Source organism: Perissodus microlepis, chromosome 19 (genome assembly GCF_051167445.1).
Source record: "Perissodus microlepis isolate ML-2025 ecotype Zambia chromosome 19, ASM5116744v1, whole genome shotgun sequence".
In the NCBI taxonomy this organism is placed as follows: Eukaryota; Metazoa; Chordata; class Actinopteri; order Cichliformes; family Cichlidae; genus Perissodus; species Perissodus microlepis.
In genome coordinates, this window is record NC_140479.1 from 7,210,656 (window position 1) to 7,236,441 (window position 25,786).

The window sequence follows — 25,786 nt, forward strand, 5'->3', positions numbered from 1 at the left end:
TCTTGTTTCATGTCAATAAAAGTAAGTGATCAGTAAATCTTGATTTTGAGGCATTGCTGTGTTAAATCTGAAGTAATGTCCAAGCTAAATGAGCTAATGATAACAGCTGTGATTGGACTGTAGCGTCTAAATGGACTACTTGCACTAGGGCATGTGACGTATTTCCGTTTCCAAATACTACCGCTTGGGCGTTTCCGGTATGTGTGTTTATCTGTCGGTAGCTATGCTAATGTCGCTTCAGAATGAGTATAAAAAGGAAAGTATTTAAAACAGAACATTTTCAAAAACAGGACAAGAAATACTCCGAACATTGCTGTGTCCCACTTTGTTCGGCTTCAGCCAAATTTAACGGCATACTAAGTTTTCATGGCTTTCCGACCCATTCCGACTTGAGAAGACAATGGCTGGTAAACATATGCCAGGATCATTTCACGATTACCTCTCACACCAGGGTCTGCTGCAGACACTTTGCCAGTGATCAACTCATAGAGCCAACAACCCTCGATGGTCGAAGGCGGCTTATTAAAGGTGCTGTACCAACACTTTTTTGAGTGGAATGGCTATAAAGTTGAACCACCGCGGCGTAGTGTTTGGGAGAGAACGGAGCGACGCCCTGAACTAGTTCCTCCTGACGATCAAGAAGAGCACAGTCTTACAAGAGATCATGACTACTGCTCAGTCCCTGAGCCGTCTGCATTGGACATATCTGCATCAGCTGCAGAAGACCTGTCCACAGACGTGGAGACTCTGAGAAAGGAAATACAGGAGTTACGTGTCCAGCGAGAATTTGGGTTACAGCGTTTTGCTGGCTCCGACACTATACCAGGTACACCTAAGTTCTATTCAAGCTAACTGTTTAAAATATACCAAGGTTAAATTTCAAGTGTTTCCAGTCTTAATGAAAACAAAATAGATATTTACTTTTTCTCTGCTGATTGTATGTTTCATGTAGATGCTTTAGTATTTAAACGATATCCTAATGCTACAGGTAAAATACAACACCAAATAGACTCTTAATCAGACTATTTTATCCAGCATACCATTAGCATATTTGTCACAGTTTACATTATTTTTATGCCAATGTTGGATGTTAATTAATGATTGACACGATGTATGTCTCTCTCGTGAATAGATTTCCAAGCTATGATCATTTGATGGCATTTTGGTTTTTGATTGAGCCTTGCATCTATAAAATGATCCGGGTTTCAAGAGCCAAGTCAGCTGCCAATCAGAACGAAGAAGTGTTGACACCTGCATGAACATCAACGGTAGGTTATGGGTTTGTTGGTAGTTAGAACTAGAGGTGTAATGTTATTGTATTTATGTACAATAACATTACATAATGTACAATAGCATACATACACAGGTGTATGTATGCTAGACTCAGTATCCTTTACATACATACACCTGTGTACTACAGCACCTCATTGTTTACCCCATGGTACAGTATGGTATGCATAACCATTACAAAACATTTAGCCAAGAAAAGCATAATTTTACTAGTTCATAGCTTAAGGAGTAACATTTTCCCTTTTGTTTTCACCTTCCAGAGGCAGCTGCTACAGCCAATTGACGAGTTTTTTCTTTTCCTGGTTTTCCTGTCAGTTGGTTTGAAGGAGAGGGACCTGGCACACCGATTTAACATACACCAGTCCACAGTGAGCCGCATTATTGCAACATGGACAAATTTTCTTGCCACTGCACTGGGGTCTCAATGCATTTGGCTTACATGTGAAGAAGTGCAAGCTTACCTCCCTGAGGAATTCAAAGATTTCTCAGACACCCAGATGATCCTTGACTGTACAGAGCTGAGGTGTCAGACACCATCCTCACCACTTCTCCAAAGTGAAATGTACTCTTCGTACAAATCCCACTGTACGATGAAAGCCCTGGTTGGCATAGCTCCACATGGTCCAGTGACATTCATCTCTAATCTGTATGCTGGTTCGGTTAGTGACAAGGAACTATTCAAACAATCAGGCATTGCTGAGAAGTTGACTGAAGACATGGCAGTGATGGTAGATAAGGGCTTCCTAATCACCGATTGTTGTAAATGCAAAGTGTACTGCCCACCTTTTCTATCTAAGCAGAAGCCAGCATACCGGGTTAAGGAGACGCAGGCCATAGCCAGACTCAGGGTGCATGTGGAGCGAGTCATTAGGAGGATAAAACAGAACAAACTTTTTGATAGCATCATTACCATGTCACATGTTTACAATATCAACCAACTGTTTGCAGTAGCATGTATGCTGTCAAATTACCAGAACACAGCATTAGTTAAAAAATGGGTTAAGTGAGACAAGATGGATTTTTCCCAAGACACCAGTGCCAGTACAAGTAACTTATGGAAAATGACCTGCAGCTGAGGCCACTACAGTTGCATTTCTTCCTTCTCAGCTGACAATACTTGATTACAGAACTGGTACTTGAGTGCTGATAGTTGAGTTTCAGTTATTGATAATTCAAATTCATTGCAAATGTTGAATGTTAATAATACTGTTTAATTATACTACTATATTACTATTCAGATTCAACAAAATTGTTTATCAAAATTATAAAGTAAATCACTAAATTGTTTTAAAATCATAAGTGACATTGTGCTTTTGTAACACCAAAAATACCATTTGTCATTTTCTTCATTCAGTTGTGTTATTGTCTAAATGCATATCAGTATGCTAGGCATGGAGTTTTAAATACTATGTAAATAAGTTCTACACAAATTCAATGTTTTAATGTGTGTTTTTAAAAAATGAAATTGATGCCATTGCCTAAATAACAGTTTATTGATTTCACATAAAAGTAACATGTAACAACAAAATAATTCATGAAATACATTGCAAATAAAACATCAGTTATTTTGTTCCAGCCAGCCTGAAGGATCTGTTTTTCTTTTTGCTATGTTTTCACTGTTCATTTTTTTCAAACACAGGTATCTTGGCATATATATGTAAAAAAAGAAATAGTCTGCCTTTTCTCTGATTGCATTGTGCACATCTGTATCCATGTACATTCTTTGCACTAGGTAGTCCTCTTGTGCCCACACAACAAAGTCACACCACTGCATCCCACTGATGAGCAGTTGAACAACAACTAAACTAAAAGGTGTAAAACAGTGGTGCATAAGTTAGAGACTGGGATGTATATGTACATGACTGAGTTAGCCGTCTTCAGAAAGTGTAATGTTGTATGTAAATTAATACCTATTCTGACACATGTATGTATGAACAAATAGCAACATACATTTGTAACACATGAAACCAAATTTTACAAATCTAATTACCGTACTCCAGTCTGGGCCATCCTATTTGGTACCGGCTTAGTGAAGATCATGGAGTTGATGGGTCCTGGCTTCACACCCTAACAGAAGACACATTTACTATGGATGGTGTTGTTGTTCATATGTAAACATGGACTAATTCAAAAACTTTAACCTCATTTAAATTACCACTGTCCGTGGCTTGTGCCATTGCTGTTCAGATTCCGTGCAGCTATGCACAGGGTGAGTTGTGAGTAGTGTGCTGTTTGGAAGAGCAGTGCCACTGTGTGATTGCACATAACAGCGCCTGCCACACAGGAGCACTGACTATGTGTCAGTATCACCAGCAATGAATCCAGAAGCTTAACCTAAGAAGAAAGAACAAAAATTTAAAAATGTAACATCTTCATGGAAGAGCCGAACAGGAACATAGTTCAGTGTTATGGTTACTGACCCCTACAGGCTTACCCTGCAGTGTTTCTTTCTCTCCCTAATAAAACAACTTAACCATCCTTGATAACTGTAATAACTCTGATTGTGTATATTTGCAGTATTAACTTGGTGTCAAATGTTTCTGATCACCCAAACACACGTTGATTTAACTATCTGACTAGTCAAATTAGGAGTGATAAAGCAGGGAGACAAGGAAAACATTCAAGTTGATGGGCCTTTAGGAATGAACTTAACTAATGCTTAAATGAACTGAACCCCACTGAACGGGGATTAACAACTTTACACAGCTTCCTGCCTACACTTAGTCTGTGTGGTGCCTCACTCTTCCTCATTGACCTGTAGCACAGGGCTCTCACACAGACCTCCCCTGACAACCTGTCTTTATTGGACACTGAAGTACCATTAGCATTATTTCTGTATTACTCATGTCAGCACGTCTTAAACATATATATTTTACACTTAGCAAGAGTAGCATTAGGTAGTTAACTACCTCCTTAGTTAGCCAACTACCTAACGCTATTATAACAGTGTCTAACAACAAAAGTGACATTAGTTAAGAAAACCTCAACTATAGTTTCGGACGACATAAAATACCGTTTAATAAAACATGTAATATAGAGAATTGACATCAAATGAAGGACATAGCGGAGTAACGTAGTGTTTGCATTTGACGCTAGCTAGCGTTTCTTTGTCGTTAATTTACTTTTTCTTACCTTCGTAGTTGCATACATATGATGCAGCATATAACTTGAATCCTTTATCTAATTTGCTGGCGGGGGTAGTCGTCACTCTGCAAATCCGATGAACATCAATGATGTTCAATTTTGGGAGCTCTTGTAGGCAGCGAGTGTAGAACGTAGCCATGGTTTAACCACACCGGAAGCACTGGGGCAGGACTACATAGAACGCGGAAGTGATTGTGCTAGTAGTCCATTATGTGAGAGAACGAGGTTTGTTTTGAAAGGTTTGACCGGAAGTGCGGGTGTCGCGTGCGGCGTTGACACTAACGGATCGCCGCTCGGCTCAGTCCGGTCCCGGTCGTCCCGTTTCCTCGCTGCGGCGGAGGACTACGATGCGGAACGGTGGCCCAGACCAGCGCAGAACCGAACCAGGACCGTGCTCACGGAACACCCGGTCCGGCCCGGCTCTGAAGGCATGGCGGCGCAGAGCAGCCGCTGAGAGCCGCAGCTAGCCGGCGGCTAACGGCGCGATGGCCGCGGACGGAACGATCCGCAGCCGCATCAGGAGCCTGCTGCGCTCCCCGTCCATCAAACTGCGGCGGAGCGGCACCAGCGCGCGGCACAGGCGCGAGCTCAGCGACAAGGTGCGCGCGACTGACACACACACGGAACCTATTGTGTTTCTGCTGGAGTCTGGTGGTTTTATTGTTTAAATTGTTTCTAACTGATAACTAGAGCTTATTCTAACTGACATTTACTGTCGTCTGTTTTTATTGAATATTTAAAATTGATTGTTTAAAATTCAACATTTTTATTTTCTCATCATTGCTGTTATCGGTGCAAAACACACACCTGAACTGGTCTGTATGGAAAATAAGGACCCTCCCTGATGACCTTTCCTCTCATGGTCCTCATAAAGACCTTTGACTGGTCCTCATTTTGTTCTCAGATGCCAAACACTGTGCTAAACAGGCTCTCGGTTTCTGCAGATGTCCTCACTTTGTTCTCACTGTATGGAGCCGTCTTTGGTTTAAAGTGCCTCCTCCTCCTCCTGCTCCTTTGTAAATATGGTCCTTGCTGTCTGAAAGCATTTTTGTGCACCAAACCATCCTGAATCACAAGATGTGTGCTGTAGACTTGTGCGCTGCTGTATTTTAAAGCCAGTAAAACCAGTCTCAGTTTGCAGATCTCAGCTGGTCTTTGAACCTGGATAACCTCCGCACGTCTCGTCTCAGAGGAGGTCCTGGACTCGACTGACACGGACACTCGCATAGTGAGAACCTGTCTGTCCCGTCCAGCTGGTCTATTGCCTGCGGGGGCCCCTTCATCTGTTAGCAGCTTCACTTCCCACATTCCTTTGTGTGCCTGCTGATTTACCGGGACACACCCCACCTGTTCTGGTCATGTTGTGGGAACGCATTCTTGTTCACACATCTGCATTGTGGGGACTTTGCTGTTTGTCCCCATTGAAATGGAGAGCAGAGACTCAGCAGTGAGGCTGTTTGTGCTCCTTGGAGACGATCTTTGTTATGGGGACATTGCAGCCCAGTTTGGGGCTTCACATTAGAATCATGTCGTGTTAATGCAGTGGTGTCCAGGCTGAGCTCAGCGGCCCTTTCAGAGGCTTATTAGTGTTAGCAGTAAAGTTTACTGGATGGATGCACGCACATCGATGGCGTTTAATGGAAGACTAAAAGTTTCTGAGCACAGGCAGGAATGAGGAGCAGTTGTAGATAAACTGAAATTACACATTAAAACAATATGAGCTCAAACCGAAAGACCCTGGCACCTTTGAGCCACTCGGATGCGAGCCTTTCCTGTCGGCAAGCTCGTCACGTCTCAGACGACTGACGCAGCGCCTCACTGTTCCCGAGTAGTTTCTCCTGAATCGCCATTCAGAGGCAAAGAAAATCACTTGCTACTTGCCCGGCGAGCGGCGTCCTGCAGACTCGCCTGATGATTCATCCTTGTGGTTTCCTTTAATCTGATTGGACGGTTTGGAGGAAAGCGTTCGTGCTGAGCTGAGAGGGCCAAAAACTGTGAAATCATGAATAGAGTTTGGTGCAGGGGGAGGGGAGTCATGTGAGGAGGACACACACACACACACACACACACACACACACACACACACACACACACACACACACAGTCTCTCTGTGCTGTTAGTTTAGCATCTGGCCGCTCAGCAGTCACACTGAGCAGCAGGACATTTTCTGGCAGCATGGAGGCAGAAGTAAATGTGTGTGTGTGTGAGAGAGAGGGACTCTGTCTCTGTGCGTTGACGCTGGCGCTCCTCTCTGACCTCTGACCTGCCTGATTTCAGTCTGTCAGTGATCAGTGATCTGATCAATAATCTGATCACTGAAGGCTCTCTGCAGAGCAGTGCTGCTTTTGTTGTGAACAGAAACAGCTTTGTGTGTGTCTCAAAGCATCATGTGAGCTGTAGTGTTTAAATCAGCAGGTGGGGCCTGCCGCTCGCGGCGCTGTCACTCCTGTGAAAGAAAGATCAACACGAACACATTCGCAGGAGTTAACCTGTCACGTTCTGGCCTTTGCCCTTCAGGTGACCTTGGAGAAGGTTCTGGGAATCACAGCACCGGGGAACCGAGCGCTGGCCTGTGACCCCCGGAGTGGACTGGTGGCGTATCCAGCAGGGTGAGAGAGCACTGAGGGCTGATGGGAAAACGGTGACTTTAGTTATGCCAAATTTGGGTTTTTTTCTGTCACAGCTGATGATGATGAAATGATATGATGATGGTAGTCATGGCGATAGCTGATCTGACGAAGATGAGGTCATATACAATAGAAAAGAATAGAATAGCGCTTTAAGCCCTCGGAGAGGTCCCCTCAGGAAAACGGTTCACGTGTGTTTTTTTACCGGGTTGATGTCGTCCATCCTCCACCCCTCCTGCCTCTCCTCCACGTCTCTCCGAGTTGTACAGTTGGCTGTCTCGGGGTACAAAGGAGGAGGAGGAGGAGCCAGCCTGATCAGGCTGTTAGGCTGTTCCTCCAGCTGGTGTTACTGGTGTGTTTCAAATGACTCCTTCATAATAAATACAAGCATCACACTGCTTATTCTTATTGCATATTTATGAACGTTTATCAAACATGATGTAAAAATCTACATTTGAAAATATTCAGTCAGCCATCAAAAAACAAATGTGACTGAAAATAACACGACAGCTGAGAAACGCAGATGCACGTCGTTTCCGTTGCTCCTGCTCCAGGTGCAGGAGTCACGTTTACGAGTGACGGATGGTGCTGCCTCCGCCTCCTGGCCCTGGATAAACGGAAGAAGATGGATGTTATTATCTGTCTGTCTTACTCAGGAAGCCTACAGTGGCTGAGTCTAAATCTCAGGGACACATATCACTCCAAGCTAAACTCCTTCAGCTCATTTTTGTAGCACGATTTTATTTCATAAACATATTTATTCACGAAGATTAAGGATGCAGGAATTCCCGTCATTTAAACACAGGCGCAAACACTGAAGCCTAGACCGGAATCATTTTCCAAAATTCATCCACAGTGCTGCACGCCACCTGCCTGCAACTCCACAGGACTCCGCCCCAGCAGCACCTGTCATAAACTCTTCATGTTCTGTGTCATGATTTACTTTTCCTGCCACATGTGCCACAAACCACCTCGGCTGCTTACGATCACATATTATCAAATGGGTGAGTCAGCTCAGGTGAGCCGTGGCACATCTATGCAGCCTTATGTTGCATATCACTGTGACAGGTGGAAGAAGTATTTTTCACAATAAATAAGTTACTTTCTGCTGTGTTCCTGTTAACAATTAAATACAAATTCACCCCAAATTACTAAAATGCTGATATTTCAATAAGAGCATCAATTCTAGAACGTAAATATCTGACAGCGTGCAGAGGGTGGCTGACATCGTCCATGATGTTCAGCAGCATGAGTCCAGCTTCTCCAGCCCGGACTCCTGTTTGGATGTACTGCCCTGCGGTGCAGCAGTCCTTCCGCCCAGACTGGATGTCCTGGTCTCTGTGTGAGGCAGCTGCCAGTCCGGGTCACCCTGCAGGGTCCAGGAGGAGGATCCTGACTGTGCTGCTTTCTTATCGAGGTGAAACAGGTGGAGGATAGCATCCTCGACTCCAACATTTTCCCGATAGCCAAATTCTTGGGGTGGGCATGCTTAACCTGCGCCCCGAGGAAGATCCACTGCACAGGAAGTGTGTAATAACAGGAAGAGGCCTGATGCTGCAGCATCAGCTAGGCTCTTGAGTCGTTACCACGGCGTGAGCAGACACACAGAAGAAACAGTCAGTTTGAGATGATCCAGACGATCCTCAGGTGAAACGATCCACTAGCGCAGTGAGGTCATTAACACACGTTTAACAGCTGCTGAGACACGAACAGACTAAAGGAGGCGGTCAGTGTGAGCGGAGAGCTCTGAAAACACTTTTATCATCATCATCATCATTATTGCTTGTTGTTATAGATGGCAGATCTTAGAAGCAGACACAGCGTTCACACTGAAACGAGCTCACATGTTTATCTGCACTCAGTAAACTGCAGTAAGGTTAACGTGTTCATCCAGATCCTTCTCGGGGGGTGGAGCCTATCCCAGAAACAACAGTCTCAGCGTGTGATTGGATAGTGGGAAGTCTCATCTCAATCTGTGACTTAGCCGATGACATGCACACTAACTCATTTTAGGATTTAGACGTATGTCTGAAACCACGATCAGAAGGCCTCGGCGGACGGCGATGAGCCTGTACAAGTGGGTGGAGCTGAGCAGCGGCGACGCCGTCAGGAAAAGTGTGAAACAGAACAGAGACGCATTTTAGTCACAAAAGAACCCAGAAAAACTTCCTTTATGAGAACAATCACAGGTCAGAGGTCACGGTGCTCTGTGAGTCGGAGTCCAGAGGAATGATGGGAATGTCACCAGGGGGGCCTGGGAAGGCGTCCAGTTTCCAGGATTTTATGCTGTGCAATCAGCCGCAGGCACGGGAGGAGGGGCTGCTGATTGGTCCGTTTGTGTGGAGCTGCGCTTTCAGGTCACGGCTGACGAAAAGCCGTTTAAACACAGTGACAGGAAGTGGGTCAGTGCAGCGGCGGCGTGAATATGGGTTAATGTGAGGGAGTGCATGAAGGCCGGCGGCACTACAGAAGAAGAACACGCAGTCTGATTCTCTGCATCCACAGTACTGCGTTACTGCAGAATGTACTGCGTTACTGCAGCTTGTACTGTGTTACTGCAGAAATTACTGCGTTACTGCAGAAATTACTGCGTTACTGCAGAATGTACTGCGTTACTGCAGAAATTACTGCGTTACTGCAGAATGTACTGCGTTACTGCAGAATGTACTGTGTTACTGCAGAAATTACTGCATTACTGCAGAATGTACTGCGTTACTGCAGCTTGTACTGTGTTACTACAGAATGTACTGCGTTACTGCAGCTTGTACTGTGTTACTACAGAATGTACTGCGTTACTGCAGCTTGTACTGTGTTACTGCAGAAATTACTGCGTTACTGCAGAATGTACTGCGTTACTGCAGCTTGTACTGCGTTACTGCATAATGTACTGCCTTACTGCAGAATGTACTGCCTTACTGCAGTGGACTGCGTTACAATCGTTTGGAGTGAACAAAAGGTAAACAAAGATGTCTGAAACCGTTAACCATGCTCTCCAATAACCAATCACGCTGTGCGGTACCTCACATCACGTCACACGATATGCTCCAAACAGATGGAGAGGACAACACGTTATACAAACGATGCTCACGTGTTATTAAAATATCGCTAACCAACTGAAACTGCGACTGAACTGTGCCGTGCGTTATGAACCTCCCTCCATCCAAGGAAACGTCCAGCTGTTCTCGAGCCAGCCGATACTCCAGCGTGTCCCAGGTCCACGCTGCGGCCTCCTCCATGGACACACCTGGCTGGAACACCTCACCGATGAGGCCACTTCCTTTGGCTCCTTTTGGTGTGATGGAGCAGCACCTCTACTCGGGGCCCCGCCCAGCTGTCGCTGAGGGAGAACCATCCACCCCTTTTAGAAGCCTGTTTCTGTGATGGCACTCTCTCGCCCTTAAAAGAAACAACTGCTGAGTAAGATAGAAATAAAATAGAAATATTATTGTCTCTGCTTAGGGAAGTTCATTTGTTCCAGCAGCAAAATAAAAACAAGAAATAAGAATTTAGAACATAAAAAAATGAGGCCAGATTAACGGATTTATGGCGTTTCTCACCATCGCTGCGCCATCTGGTGGCAGGTGGCTGCGTAACATTAAAATGCAACTATTTACTGTCATTGGATGAAAATGTAAACCACAAGATCAAATGACAACAGCAACACCTGCTCGTCTAGTCGATTAGACGCACACATCCCTACGAAGCTGTTGCTCGCCCACGTACGTCTACTGATTAAACCCAGTTGCTTGCTGCTGTGTGTGGGCGTGGCCACGCTGCCGCGGCTAACAGCTACACAGCTACACAGCTAACGAGTACACGAAGGCTAAAAAATGTCCATTAGCATCTCCCGTGAACCTCCTACATGTTTCCATGACGATAAACTAAATAAACGGTCTCTGCCGCATCAAGCGCTGCCACCATCAGGCCACACTGAGAACTGCAGCAGCTTCACTGCGGTTTAACTGGCTTTATGTCCTCCTCTATCTGTGAAGGAGGCGCAGTCGACTTTGTGTGTGTGTGTGTGTGTGAGGAAGACTGTAACTGGCTGCTGATTCAGCGGCTTCCAGACGAACAGTCAGCAGCACGACATGTTTATCTGCACACACACACACACACACACACACACACACACACACACACACACACTGGCAGGTCCGGATCCGCCTCAGCAACAAAGCTGTTTTGCTTTGATGAACTGATCCGACCAATAAGGCGTCAGCGGGTAGTTGTTCGTGGCTGCTCCTTTAATCTGCCGCAGGCTTCACAGCTGATCTCACACACACACACACACAGACTCACACACAGACAGACACATGTATAATCCCTGTGTGAGTGTGTGTGTGAGTCATCTAGCTGTGTGTGTGTGAGCTCTCCTGGCTCTGTGTTACAGCTCACTCGTTGATCTCAGGTCTGTTTCAGAGCAGCCGTCTGCACGTGCTCATTGGCTCTCTGTGGGTTCCACAGTGACTCTACCTGCCGCTGACATCCGCTGCACCCTGGTGACCTCTTCAGGGTCAAGTTTAGGTGAACATGGAGCTTTTTATAAACACGGGTGACGTGTTTGGAAGCATGAGGTCCTGATGGGGTCTCTGTGGATCTGCTGGATGAAGGTTGAGCTCGGACGCACACAGTCACCAAACAGACGCACATTAGAGCTGCTCTGTTTTACAGGGGAGGTCAGGCAGGTCCACGCTGCCTTCATGTCCTGTGGGAGAATTGAGTGCTCTGCAGTGTGACTGCAGGTGTGTGACCCACATCCACGAGTTTCATTTACAGAGTGTGTGTGTGAGTGTGAGTCAGCAGGTCTGACCGCCATCTTTAAACCTTCTCTGAAGCCACGCTGACACCGTCCTGTGTGCGAGCTGTGGGCAACCGCTCCCACACAGGTACCATCCAATCAGAAGAAGAGCTTTTCACATGTGAGCTCTTCACACAGGTGTGCCCTGAACACAAACCGCACAGACAAAAGTGTTTTCAGTGAACGCAGACAGAAGCTCAGACGGCTGACAGAGCGGGCGTGAGTGAGGGGAGGAGAATCAAACCTGCTGTTGCAGGTAACCGTGCACGGCAAAGTGTGTGGATGCTTCTGAGTAACCACAGGTGCGGGGGGGGGGGGCACTGAGTCTCATTTATTTAACATGAACATAAAGAGAACCACGGCGGGGGGGTTGACATAAACAATGGTCTGAGATAGTCACAGGGAGGAAACACCTGCACAGGTGTCTCAGGACTGGCACCGCCCACTTACTGCAGCACGCTGACCATCTCTGTTCATCAGCTGACAGGAAACAAACCTGTTTACAGCAGGTGTGGTTTCCATGGCTACCTGTTCACAGGTTGTAGTAGTCTCCTCAGGATCATTGGCTGTTTCCCAATTCAGGGTCTGCAGCCTCAACGGTCCTCAAGAACCGCGTACTCAAAGACCGCTGAGGCTGCCCAGGTTGCCTAGCAACCATGATAGCTGGAAACGTGTGGTTGACAGAAATGAAGGAGAACATATTTTGTTCGTTTGTTTGTTTCTACACGAGCTTTGTGTGATTTAATAACTATCTGAGGCTGAGACCACAGGACTGTAAAACATGATTGTTGGGCTTCATTTCTGTACTGAACAGTCATATAAGATTAGCTAGTAAATAACAAATAGTTCATGTTGTTCATGAGACTAAAGTCAGTGTAAATATAATATGGCCAATATTATAGTTATTATACTAATCATTATTAGTTATTACAGCAGTGAGTTTGAACTCTCAAATCAAATCACTTCTATTGTCACATCACATGTGCAGGTTCACTGGTACAGCACATGTGAGTGAACTCTGTGTCAAATACTGAGCTTCAGTAAAGATTCAAGTTGAAGTCATTTATATTTCCTATCACCTTAAATCTTCACTCAAAGACACTCAAGTATCTTTGACAGTGTATATATAGATGTATTATATATAAGAGACAAATGTTGTTCTTTCAGTATGTTGGCATTACTAAATTTGGCTCAATGCTTACATATATGTGTAAAAAGCAAAATGTACGAGCTGTGATAACTGTGTCTGATAGAATGAAGAGTAGACTGATATATGAAATATTCCTTTATTGGGTGAGAAAATCAGACCAAGTCATACAGAATAGATATCAGAGCCTTAAACAGACTGACTTCTGCTAAATGGGTCAAACTGGGCAGAAAGTCTACAAACACATAACATCCTTATAGAATATGATACATACTTTAGGTTTCTGAACATTAAACTTGTTGCTGCCTTTCATAGTGTGTAACTTGAAGGCCCTGAGTACTTTCTCCCACACTGAAAACACTGGGATGATAACATTATTTGAACATTACCTAATAAGACTGATTCAGGACAGACAATTAGTGATTCTAAACTTTTCTAGCAGTCCTTCACAAACAGGGAACAGTCTGTCTATTCTCTCCATCTGTCAGCTGCTGCTGGCTCTTCCTCCTCCTCTTCCTCACACACTGCTGAGTTTGTCCTGGTGGATCATCAGGGGTGCAAAGCCTCACAGATGATGTGCAGCAGTGGATCCCTCAGTCTGTCCTCACTCTGGACACTTGCAGTCGTCACACATGGAAATCAAATGTGTGATAAGCTGCAGGATTCAAACACAAGTGTAACTTATAAATACATGTTCATACTTTTATTCCACAATCAGAGAGAAAGAAACAGAGAGAGAGTGCAGGACAAACAGACAGGTGACAGTCTCAGGTGTATACACTGCTACACAACAGCACAAGAGAAGGAGGATTTAGTGTTTGTGTTATTACGAGTGCTAAACAAGAAGAGTTCCCAGATGGTGCAGTGGACACATGTGTGACTCCTGTGATTAAAGCATCTTTCTTTCAGCTTAACGAGTGAACCGTCAGCTCGTTCAAACACACGTTAAAGTCCGTTTGGCTCGACACCACCGAACAGAGGCAGCAATATAACACAGCTAACATTAACAGTGCAGTGAATCCTGCTTGTGCCGTGATATTCAGGACTGCAAACAGAGCAGCATCACTGACTTTCAGCTTGTTGTGTTTGTGGATATATGACTGACTTTAATTATCCATAAAATCATCACATTCTCTGTAAAATTAAAGTCGACTATTGTATTATTATATTTTAAAGGCTTTAAAAGCAAGTAAAAGCTGAAAGTACAAACATCACTAATGTCACATAACTTTGCCGACATGTGGCCAACAGTAATGTTTTAATGTTCCTCATTATTAAACATTTGCACATAAATAAGTGACATAATATTCAGTACTTACTTTTCACAGTTTACTCTTCGGCCGCTCCGCTTCTGCCGTATTTTGCGGCAGAATTATCCACACCGACTGCCGCGCTATGAATTGTGGGATATATGGGACCACGAAGTCTACACTGCCACAGCCTTAAAATTCAGGGAAATGAAGGACGCATTTGAGGGCCGCATTTCGAGCAGCCTTTGAATCGGGACAGCCTTCGGCGCGCCACTGTGACGTAATCGGCCTTAAAATGCAGCCTCTAAGGCTGCAGACCCTGAATTGGGATACAGCCTTAATCTCCCAGAATGCTCTGCTCCTTCTTCTTGGTGAATTTTGCTGTAGAAACAGAATCAAGGTGGGATTGTTGCTCATGCCTGACTCTGTCTGCAGCTTCCTGCTAACGCTTGAAGTGGGGAAACTTGGGAGGTTTTTACTTTGAAAACCTGGCATTGCTGAGCATCCTGTTTATTTTATAAAATTAAGTCTGACCTTTTGTTTTGCAAAATTCACATATTTAAGGCATGTTGGTAACAGCCAATAGCTAACTGAAAGCTTTTATTTTGAAACGGTGAGATTTTCCTCCATCTCCAAAAGTTGATTCTGTTCATCTGGATGTTTTCAGTGGGAGAAACGTTTCGTCACTCATCCAGGTGACTTCTTCAGTCTCAGCTGACTGCAGGTTTCCCCAATCTTATAAACAGGACATTTGCATAATGACATTGTCCCTTCAGTGGGCTGGTTTCAATAGTCCATCCTATTGCCCCATCCTCGGGCAATCCGGTCATTAAGTCTGACGTCACTAGCCGTGTCTGGGCCTAAACTCCGCTGCAGGTCCATATATCAAACGATCACTATGGTATTACTGAGAGTTGAAAAACTGTCTAAAGTCTTTCATCTGTAATAAAATGATCAGCGTTCTGCTCTACCAGGTGTAACAATTGAGTTTAACATCCAGGCATCCATGAAAACAGAATTTATGACATTTTAACGGAGTTAGAAGTTAGCAGGAAGTTAGCTCGCTAGCTTCTATCTAAATACAATATAGCATGTCCTGACTGCGGGGTTTTGGAAACAAATTAAAACGTACAGCTCTGTTATCACTTCCAACATAAATAAAGACAGAAAACTAAACAGCAGTGACGTTTGTAGGGTTACTGAAGTTTGGCTAGCTGGTATATAATGATGTGCTACGTGATCGCTAGCGACACAGCTATGTTAGCATAATATAAACACGCTAACTTTTTTTCCACTCAATAAAAGTTAACGTGAGTGTTCTCGGTGGTCAGGAACAAATGTAATCGCATGGCAGGATGCTGTAGAACAACTGAGATAATCCATCCACAATACGAGGTTAGTCATTCATATATTGCTGCATGGGCTGGGCTGTAGTTACATCCTAAGGTTTTAAAAGCTGAGCTTAAATAAATGATTAGCGGTAATAAAAGCCGAGGGAGGTCAACAGTGATCACTGACTTTTTTAGGAGCTTTTTGAGATTAAATAGAAGAAAATACAAAACATTAAACATGTTAACAACACAAAAGCCATATTAAACGCAGACTACTTTAGGCCCGGAAGTAGGATTCGTCACGTCACCACTTAACAACCGGATAGGATGGACATTTTCCTCCATCCTATTGAAGGAAAACCGTCCCAAGTCTTTTATTTTGGAAACCAGACAACTTTCTCTGCCTTCCTGTTAGGGCTGCCACGATTAGTCGACTAGTCACGATTACGTCGACTATCAAAATCGTCGACGACTAATTTAATAGTCAACGCATCGTTTGAAGCTTTGTAAGATCACAAAAGACGCAGGAATAAGTAGTAGGATTTAAGAGTGTAATAACGGACTGAAACAGAAGATGGCAGCACTGTATGTACAAGGATGCCAGCTGCCGTTAAACCCCGAAGAAGAAGAAGTAACTCTGTCCCAGAATTCATAGCGCAGCCCTGCTCAGTTTCCAACAATGGCGGCAGCTAGTTAGTTTTAATATTACTCTTATTATTCTTTCTGGGTCACAAAATAAACGTTTAACATATTTTCAGGCGAGAATGTAGCTGTGTAAACCTCAAATATCTGCTCAGTTTATCAAGACACCACATATTTTCAAAAGCGCTCCGACGTTTTCAGAGACGTCTGTTACCCACTAGCTCGATAGCTAGCCGGGGCAAGGCTCACTAGAGCCGTGAGAACACCGGGCTCCCGGCTTCAAACCCACCTCCGTCTTTGTTTGGCTTTTTTTTAGTATTTTATTTGTTCCTGAGTAAATCGGTTTGGCTAAGATCAAAGTTATAGTTTTTACACAGCTGAATAAACGTCAGGCAGACAGCTGATTATCAGAAGTGTGAGATGCTCCAGAATTTACTCCGGTGTCCCGTTATATGTTAGATATCAAGGAGCAGACGGCTGAGTTTATTAAACTTCACCTAAACAATCTGCAAATTTCATTAAAATTTAATAAACTATCATCTTGTCTTTATTTTTAGTTAGCACCTTAAACACTTAAAGCTGTAAGTTAATGATAGTTATATAAGAGCAGATGCTGCTGGTGCAATAAGCTGTAGTTTTACGTCCAATGGATGATGATCTGATTAGTCGACTAATCGCAAAATTAATCGGTGACTAGTCGACTATCAAAATAATCGTTTGTGGCAGCCCTACTTCCTGTGAATGAGTGTTTTGATCATGTTATCTGGCCGTGTGATTGCAGGTGTGTGGTCGTGCTGCTGAATCCACGGAAGAACAAACAGCATCACATCTTCAACAGCTCCAGGTAAGACTCCAGCAGCCAATCAGATCACACTTCTTGTCTGCTTCTGTAAGGAAAACATGGAATAAAGACCGTTTCCTGTTACAGGAAGGCAATCACGACGCTGGCATTTTCGCCGGACGGGAAGTATGTGGTCACAGGAGAGGTGAGCATGCCACGACAGCGCTCAGGTGTTCACCTGGTGCCTCAGGTGAGAGATGATGCTTATTTTTTTTCCTTCTTGTCTTCCTCAGAGTGGTCACATGCCGGCGGTCCGGGTCTGGGAGGTATCAGAGTGCATTCAGGTGTGCGAGCTGCAGGAACATAAATATGGCATTGCGTGCGTGGCGTTCTCTCCAAATGGGAAGTACATTGTCAGCGTGGGCTACCAGCACGACATGGTGGTCAACGTATGGAACTGGAAGGTGACGGAGGCGTGGCCGAGTGCACCTGAGAGATGCCACCTGAGAAAAGGTCTTCGTGCTCACCTGCTGCTGTCTGTCCGTTTCAGAAAAACGTAGTCGTGGCGTCCAATAAGGTGTCCAGCAAAGTGACCGCCGTCTCCTTCTCGGATGACAGCTCCTACTTCGTTACCGCTGGAAACCGACACGTCAAGTTCTGGTACCTGGACCACGCCAAGACCTGCAAGGTTCCCGCGTGACCGCCCACCTAAAGATTGATCGGCTGGGACTTCCTGTGCGGTTACTGATGGTTTCTGTGTCTGCAGGTGAACGCCACCGTGCCCTTGCTCGGGCGCTCGGGACTGCTCGGCGAGCTGAGGAATAACTTCTTCAGTGATGTGGCGTGTGGGCGGGGCAGACAAGCCGCCTCCACCTTCTGCATCACCTCCTCCGGCCTGCTGTGCGAGTTCAACGACCGGCGGCTCCTCGACAAGTGGGTGGAGTTAAGGGTGAGTGCGTGCGGCCTGATAGCAGGCGTCTACACAGTGGTCGCGTGATGTCACTGTTTCTGCTCTAACGCTCTGCTTCCTCCTCTGCTTCCTGTGCAGAGGGTCGACTCTGTCGCCGTAAGTCCTCATCCCACCTCAGCCCGCCGCGAATACATCCCACACACACGCCGCCACCAAACGTGTTTACGTTGTTTCATTTCAAACTCTGCCCTTCACCACAGCTCCTCCCACCACAGCAGCTGACTGTGTGACATCATTATTAGTCACAATGTTCATTTGCTATCGATCCTCTCTGACACGGCGCCGTGGCGGCTGAACGGCGAGGAGCGATTTTTACAGCAAAAAAACGTTTCTGGTGACAAAGATCAGACACACCCACTCCCTTCATCTCACCCTCATTGGTCAATTTCAAACCAGGTCCACGTTTAACTACCTCATGGCTGTAACATCACCACGCCCACTCTGGCACGTCACCCTCTCCATCGCAGCACCGTCCTGCACTGCAGTAGTATCAGCACTTTAGCATTAGTACTGCAGTATTACTGCATTCTGTCACAGCTCAGGTGGAGGTGCGTGTACTTACCTGTCCGTGTGTCCTCAGACGTCTCAGGCCACCTGTCTGTGCGTCACTGATGACTTCATCTTCTGTGGCTGCTCCGATGGGACGGTTCGAGCCTTCAGCCCCGCCAACCTGCACTTCCTGTGCACCCTGCCCCGCCCACACTGTCTTGGCGTTGATGTCGCCAGTATGGTGGAAGCCAGGTAACACACACCTGTACCTTATTTTACTACAGCTTACTGTAGTCGGTATGTAGCCCCACTATAGTGCACGTTAGCCCGTAGTAGTCGTCACTGAGAACGCCGTCGCCATGTTTAGCTGACAAACACGTGTCAGAGGTCACATGTCGCCAGTCTGCACATCTTTGTGTAAACACAGAACAGGAAACCTGGTTTTTACTTAGAGCTCAGCTGATCGTGGAAACAGTTTCCATGGAAACCGCAGCTCTCATTGTTCTTCCTCTTTGTCCTCGTCAGTCAGCTGTTCTCCTGCAGGCCGGAGTCTCGTTACCCGGACACCGTGGCAGTGACCTACGACCCCGCCAATCGCTGGCTGTCATGTGTCTACAACGACCACAGCGTTTATGTTTGGGACATCCGCGATCTCCGTGACCCCCGCAAGGCGGGAAAACTTTACTCCGCCCTCTATCACTCATCCTGTGTGTGGAGCCTGGAGGTCAGTATGCTGGTTTTACTGATGTTATGGGGCCTTGCTCATACATTGAAACCGTGGGGGCGTAACAGTGTGTCATCGATGTCTGTGTTTGTGAGGATATTTTGTGTGGTTAAATCTGTTGTTACTGACCTTGGTTTTAAGTTGGACAGTGATTTTAAATTGGACAACCAAATCAGAGCAGTGGTGAAGTCCAGTTTTTATCATTTAAGGCGACTGGCAAGAGTAAAATCTTTTCTTTCGAGGCAGCACCTTGAAACAGTGATCCATGCTTTTATTTCTTCCCGCCTGGACTACTGTAACTCACTTTATGTGGGGGTCAGTCAGTCATTACTCTCACGTCTGCAGCCGGTTCAAAATGCGGCTGCACGACTCCTAACAGGAACTCGAAAAAGAGAGCATATAACCCCCGTGCTAGCCTCTCTGCACTGGCTGCCTGTGTCTTTTAGAGTTAATTTTAAAATTCTTATGTTTGTTTTTAAATGCCTGCAGTCTTGCCCCACCTTACCTCTCTGAGCTTCTTCATCCCCACATACCCTGTCGGTCTTTCAGGTCAGCTGACCAGCTGCTCCTGGAGGTACCGAGATCCAGGAGGAAGCTCAGAGGGGACAGGGCCTTCTCTATTGTGGCTCCAAAATTATGGAATAATTTGCCCGTGCACGTTAGAGAGGCCCCTTCACTGTCCACTTTTAAATCACGTCTTAAAACCCACTTTTATTCCTTGGCTTTTAACCTCAGTGAGACTTAGTTTCTCTTTTAATTGAAGTAGTTATTTAATTAATGATTTCACTCTTCTTTTATTTGTTTTTTATTTATATCTCATGTAATTTTATTTTACAGTTCCAATGTACAGCACTTTGTGTCAGCTGTGGTTGTTTTAAAGTGCTTTATAAATAAAGTTGATGATGATGATGATGATGGTTCTCAGACCGTCAGCAGCTCAGACTCGGCTACTCGTTGTGTAGTTTTGTGTCGGACGTGCTCATAATGCCAAACAAAGCTAACGAGTGTGCTACGTCACAAACAGAGCGCAGCCTGGCCTCGGTCACGCCCTCCCGACAGGTTAAAGTTTATAGACGTGTGTCGTGAAGCTCAGCGTCTGAGGGGAAACGGGTACAGGTGTGCTGCACAGGTGTGAGCTCTAACCTCGGTAAAATTTTACTCTCCAACCACACTCTGAGCTCTGTGAGTAAATCATCCACCAGGCGAGGATTACTCTGCCTCCAGCTGTGCCGCCTCCACCCAACAGCAGGACCCAGAGTTTGGACAGTAATCCAAACTCTGGATTACTGTGCGTACAAAGTCTGCTAACCTGTGTCTCACCTGTAACTGTTGTGCAGGTGTACCCCGAGGGTGGAGGAGAAAAAGGAGGAGGTGGTAAAACGTGCCTTCCCCGCGGCTCCTTCCTGTCCTGCTCCTCAGATAACACCATCCGACTGTGGAGCATTGACGGGCACAGCGCCCTCCACAGGAACATCCTGAGCAACGTAGGACAGCACACACCTGCACATCGTACACCTACACCTGTGCTACACTGAGCTATGGCCTCTGTCCCCGCAGGACCTGCAGAAGGTCGTGTACGTGGACGACAACGTAACTGGCCTCCTGGACACGGAGAGCGTCAGCATTGCTGCGGGTACAGAGAAGGCGGGGTCATCGGTGATGGAGGGGCAGCAGGTGGACCAGAGCAGGGCGGGCATTAGGACCCTGAGAGTCAGCCCCGATGGACATCACCTGGCCTCTGGAGATCGCACAGGGATCCTCAGGTGAGTGGAGGTGGGCAGGTCGCCACGGAAATGGTGCGTGTGCGTTGGTGTGACGTTGGTGTGACGTCGGTGTGTTTTAGGATCCACGACCTAGACGGCATGGAGGAAATTCTGAACGTTCAGGCTCACGACTCCGACATCCTCTGCCTCGAGTTCTCCAAACCGGACACAGGTGAGAAACCATCCCAGACCAGTGCGGGAACACAACGCAGCGCTGAAACAGTTCCTCAAAGACAGTTTAAATATATCCTAAAGAAAAGATATAAATACTTTAAAGATATTTTCACTCTGTGAAACTAACGCTGTGCTATAAACCCAACATCCGTTTTTATTCCCTGATAGAAAACTAAAATATTCCATCACCGCTCTTATTTTGAAATGGGTTTTATTCATAGCTTTATTGTGAAAAATGTTCTCCTCATGCTAATGAAGCCTTGAATGTACAGACAACGATTACTGAAAGGACCCCTTAAAGAAGGGGTTCCAACTCCAGGCCTCGAGGGCCGGTGTCCTGCAGGTTTTAGATCTCACCCTGGGTCAACACACCTGAGTCCAGCCTCTGGACACGAGGTCATTCAGCCATTTAAATCAGCTGTGGTGAATCAGGGACGTGTCTGCAGGACACCGGCACTCGAGGCCTGGAGATGGAGATGGACACCCCTGCCTTAAAGGGAGGAAACGTAGACGTTTACGATACCTGACATTATCCCTGCCCCTCCCCCTGCTGGTTTGACTTGATTTTGAAGGTCAGAGGTCAGTCTTACAGATTAGTTGTCCTCTGACTCGAGGTCCTTTGTTTCTCTTCCTCTTGGAAAACAAAAAGCTCGTCCTTTTTGCTGAGTCGACATCTCTCTACAGGAAGTGATGTCACTGGAGCTTGTTAAATTGGTATGTGTGTAATTATGTGTTTCTGTGGTTGTGAGCGTTCCTTTCTGACTTACAGCCGGCTCCGTCTGTGGTTTTCAGTCATTCTGGACCGTTGGTGTCCCCGCAGAGAGAATTTCCTGTGTTCCACCACATAAACCGAATAGTTATGTCTATAACTTCTGTTCCCTGAAGGAGAGGAACGAGGTACAACACATAAGTATGGGATATCACGCCCTCGCGTGTCCTGGCTGAAGAAACCTTTAATCACGCCTTTAAGGCAGATGACGTGTGATGACACGCGCACGGCCCCGCCTGCACATATAGCCGCTGTCATCACAGTCATCCCTCAGTTTGATAGCCGCTCTTCACCGAGCCAAACTGCTCAGTGGGGCCACCTTGTGTTGTACCTCGTTCCTCTCCTTCAGGGAACAGAAGTTATAGACATAACTATTCGTTCCCTTTCAGTCGATTCACTCGGTACAACACATAAGTATGGGACATATATACACGCCCCACAGAGCAGCCACCGAACCGGAATCGGACCACCACATCCTTAGTGAGTGGTAGACCCAGCAGAAAGGACAGCATGAGCCACCGAAGGGGTTGTAACGTCCAACCGATAAAACCGCACAAAAGTGTGCGGTGATGCCCAACTAGCTGCCGCACAAATATCAGCTACAGGCACCCCTTTAAAAAGAGCCCATGAGGTTGCCATCCCCCTGGTGGAATGAGCTCTCACCCCGTGGGGCAAAGCAAGACCACTGGTGCCGTATGCCAGTGAGATAGCTTCTATAATCCAGTGGGACAGCCTCTGTTTCGACAGAGCTCTACCTCTATTTGGATTAGCGAAGCAGACAAACAGCTGGTCACATAAACGCACATTCTGAGTGCGCTCAATGTAGGTGCGTAGCACACGCACTGGACAAAGAGAATGCATCCTCCTCTGCTCCTCAGATGCAAAAGGAGGGGAGCAAAAACTCAGCAACTCAAACTCCATTGAGCTAGAAGATGCAGGCATGATCTTGGGAAAATAGGCAGCATTTGGACGCAATACGACCTTGTGGCCATCAGAAGAGAACTGTGTGCAGGAGGGATGCACAGAGAGCGCATGAAGGTCACCCACTCGCTTTGCAGAAGCCAAAGCGAGAAGTAATGCAGTCTTATATGAAAGAAATTTCATATCCACAGACTCAATTGGTTCAAATGGGGGGCTACAAAGGGCCTCCAGCACCAAAGACAAGTCCCAAGCAGGGACACTGGACTTAAGCACGGGCCTCAGCCGGCGAACTCCTTTCAGAAAACGTATGGCGAGGGGATGCGCACCTAGTGTCACCCCGTCAAAGCCAATATGACAAGCAGATATAGCTGCCAAATAAACCTTAATTGTCGAAAATGAAAGGCCCTTATCCAGCAGCTCCTGCAGGAATGTCAAAACACAATAGAGCACTGAAATGGGAGAGTGTGGCGGTCCTGGCACCATTGCTCGAAGGCTCGCCATTTGTAAGCGTACAAGCCTCTAGTAGATGAGGCCCTAGCGCTCTGAATTGTCGCTATCACACTAGGTGGCAAACCCTTAGCAATCAAGTTTAACCTCTCAGCAGGTAAGCATGAAGGCGCCACAGATCTGGGCGCGGATGAAACACTTCTCCTCCCGCCTGAGAGAGGAGATCCCTGCGGAGAGGAAGCTGCCAAGGACTCGCTGCTAGCAGGCTGATTATCTCTGCATACCACGACCTTGTGGGCCACCAAGGGGCCACTAGAATCAGAGAGAGGGAATGCCGACGCACTCTCTCTAGAACTGGAGATATCATTTCCACTGGGGGAAATGCATACAGGAGCACGTCTGGCCATTGGTGCGCTAGTGCGTCCAAGCCCAAGGGTGCATCGTGGTCGATTATGGAGAAGAACAGGGGGCAGTGAGTATTTACCCTGGAAGCAAAAAGATCTATTTGCGCCTTGCCAAATAGGTCCCAAATCTGAGCCACTATTAAAGGGTGTAACCTCCATTCTCTCACCAGAGGACCCCCCCTGGAGAGAAGGTCCGGCCCCAGGTTCAGGTGGCCCGGGACATGGGTGGCTCTTAGAGACAGAAAATGAACACTGCACCATAACAGCAGAGAGCGAGACAGGTTCAACAGGGGAAGAGAGCGTGTTCCTCCCTGCCTGTTTATGTAAGACACCACTGTTGAATTGTCCGTCCTGACTAAGACATGCTGGCCCTCCAGGACTGGACGAAAATGCTTTAGAGCTAAGAACACTGCTAACAGCTCTAAGTGGTTGATGTGCAGCTGGCGCTGGGCTGCGGACCAGATCCCTCTCACTGATGCACCCTCGCACAGCGCTCCCCACCCTCTTAGGGAAGCATCTGTGGACGCCACCTTGCAAAACAACACCCTCCCAATCCGAGAGCCCTGATGCAGCAGCCCGGGCTCCCTCCAAGGACGGAGAGCTAGCATGCAAGACGCGGTTACCGTCAGCCTCCTCCGGAGGTGAAGCGATGCACACAAACGGTGAGAGAGAGTCCAGCGTTGAAACGCTCTCATTTTTAACAGTCCAAGTGGCACTACGGCGATCATAGATGCCATCATGCCCAACAAGCTTAATATCGTCTGGAAACGCAGTCTGCGTCCCAGCTGAAACTGAGCAAGGCAGCGATGAAACGCGGCCACTCTGTGCTCCGACAAACGTGCGCGGCTGGAAAGCGAGCATATTTCCAAACCGAGAAAAGTAATCTGCTGACTCGGGATTAGCGAGCTCTTTTGAAAGTTCACAGAGAACCCCAGTGTCTGAATGTGTGACAGAACCAGCGACAGCTGTGTCTCCGCCTGCTCTCTGGAGCAAGCTACGAGAGCCCAGTCGTCTAGGTAGGCTAAGATGCGGATTCCTCTCTCTCTGAGGGGCGCTAGCGCTGCCTCGGCACATTTCGTAAAGGTGCGAGGAGCGAGCGACAGCCCGAACGGCAGCACTAGGTATTCGTAGGCTACGCCCTCGAATGCAAACCTCAGAAATTGCCTGTGTTTCAGGTGTATAACCACATGAAAATAAGCATCTGTTAGATCGATTGTTGCAAACCAATCTCCCGGGCCGACCGCATTCAAGAGCTGTCTGAGTGTTAGCATCTTGAACCTGTACGTTCGTAGGTACGTGTTCAAGACTCGCAGGTCGAGGATGGGACGAAGCCCTCCCCCTTTTTTCGGAACAACAAAATAACGGCTGTACCAACCTTTGTCTGTCTCCGAAGCGGGGACCACTCGTATTGCCCTTTTCTGCAATAGCGCCTTTATTTCCTCTCTGAGTATCATGGCTGCCTCGGTGTTGACAGTCGTGTTTACGACTCTTTGGAAACGGGGCGGCTTGACCCGGAACTGCAACCGGTAACCCATGGCAACGGTTCGCAGCACCCACGGAGAGGGGGCGCAAGCGCGCCACTGAGGGAAGTGAGCAGCCAGCCGGCTGACCTGCAGCACCGTCGGCGGGGCGTTGTCGCCCCCCAGTGTGTCTGCAGCGGACTGCATCACCTGCCTGACCTGGCTCATTCTGCCTGCAGGCTGAGCATTTGTGATTGTTTGAGAATAAACAACACTCTTTATTGATTGTAACATGGAAACATGTACATTTATACATTTTGTTGGAGGCACCTTTTCTGGGGCACAACAATGAAAAACAGCAGGAACACTCGATGTGGTCACCTGAACATTTAACACACCTGAACAGGGAGTTACCTGAGGCATTTTGTGTGCAGGGGTTTTGTGCTTGGGAGACAGTGTTAGGAAAGTGCAGCGCCTTCTGGGGCTGACAACCTGAACAGAACTTAAGCGGCACCTCTTGTGCGGCAACAGAGGGGTAAAAACAGCGTCTCCCTGCTGCTGGACCCCCTCTCCACTCGAAACCACAGCTAGGAGGGCTGAGGCTTCTTCCTCCTGGGCGTCGGGTCCCGCCGGGGGCCCGAGGGTGGGCCTTTG

At 46.8% G+C, this 25,786-nt stretch overlaps 2 protein-coding genes across 6 annotated transcripts in view; both read left to right on the top strand.

Annotated features, from left to right (window-relative positions):
- Positions 1-504: 504 nt before the first annotated feature.
- LOC146365299 (uncharacterized) lies at positions 505-2,865 on the top strand. Its single transcript, XM_084915514.1, has 3 exons — positions 505-826; positions 1,421-1,446; positions 1,551-2,865. Exons 1-3 carry the CDS (start codon positions 505-507, stop codon positions 2,295-2,297), a joined length of 1,095 nt encoding a protein of 364 aa, XP_084771640.1. The 3' UTR covers positions 2,298-2,865.
- Positions 2,866-4,619: 1,754 nt separating this feature from the next.
- The window catches only part of mapkbp1 (mitogen-activated protein kinase binding protein 1), a 38,451-nt gene continuing 17,284 nt past the window's right edge, over positions 4,620-25,786 (top strand). For 2 of the 5 annotated variants that reach the window (XM_084915376.1, XM_084915377.1), the window contains exons 1-13: positions 4,621-5,033; positions 6,953-7,044; positions 17,012-17,074; positions 17,159-17,216; positions 17,305-17,475; positions 17,562-17,699; positions 17,778-17,960; positions 18,060-18,077; positions 18,562-18,722; positions 18,996-19,194; positions 20,532-20,678; positions 20,752-20,957; positions 21,038-21,129. In XM_084915376.1, the coding sequence (XP_084771502.1) occupies positions 4,920-5,033; positions 6,953-7,044; positions 17,012-17,074; positions 17,159-17,216; positions 17,305-17,475; positions 17,562-17,699; positions 17,778-17,960; positions 18,060-18,077; positions 18,562-18,722; positions 18,996-19,194; positions 20,532-20,678; positions 20,752-20,957; positions 21,038-21,129 (1,642 nt within the window). In that variant the 5' untranslated portion in view covers positions 4,621-4,919. Of the gene's footprint in view, positions 5,034-6,952; positions 7,045-17,011; positions 17,075-17,158; positions 17,217-17,304; positions 17,476-17,561; positions 17,700-17,777; positions 17,961-18,059; positions 18,078-18,561; positions 18,723-18,995; positions 19,195-20,531; positions 20,679-20,751; positions 20,958-21,037; positions 21,130-25,786 lie in introns of all 5 variants that reach the window. The other 3 variants (XM_084915381.1, XM_084915380.1, XM_084915379.1) reach the window with 3 other exon arrangements.

Coding starts and splice junctions, on each gene's coding strand:
- LOC146365299 (XM_084915514.1), top strand. CDS start 505: ATGGTCGAAGGCGGCTTATTAAAGGTGCTGTACCAACACTTTTTTGAG. Junction 827..1,420: donor TGGCTCCGACACTATACCAG/GTACACCTAAGT, acceptor TGTGTACTACAG/CACCTCATTGTTTACCCCAT. Junction 1,447..1,550: donor ATTGTTTACCCCATGGTACA/GTATGGTATGCA, acceptor TTCACCTTCCAG/AGGCAGCTGCTACAGCCAAT.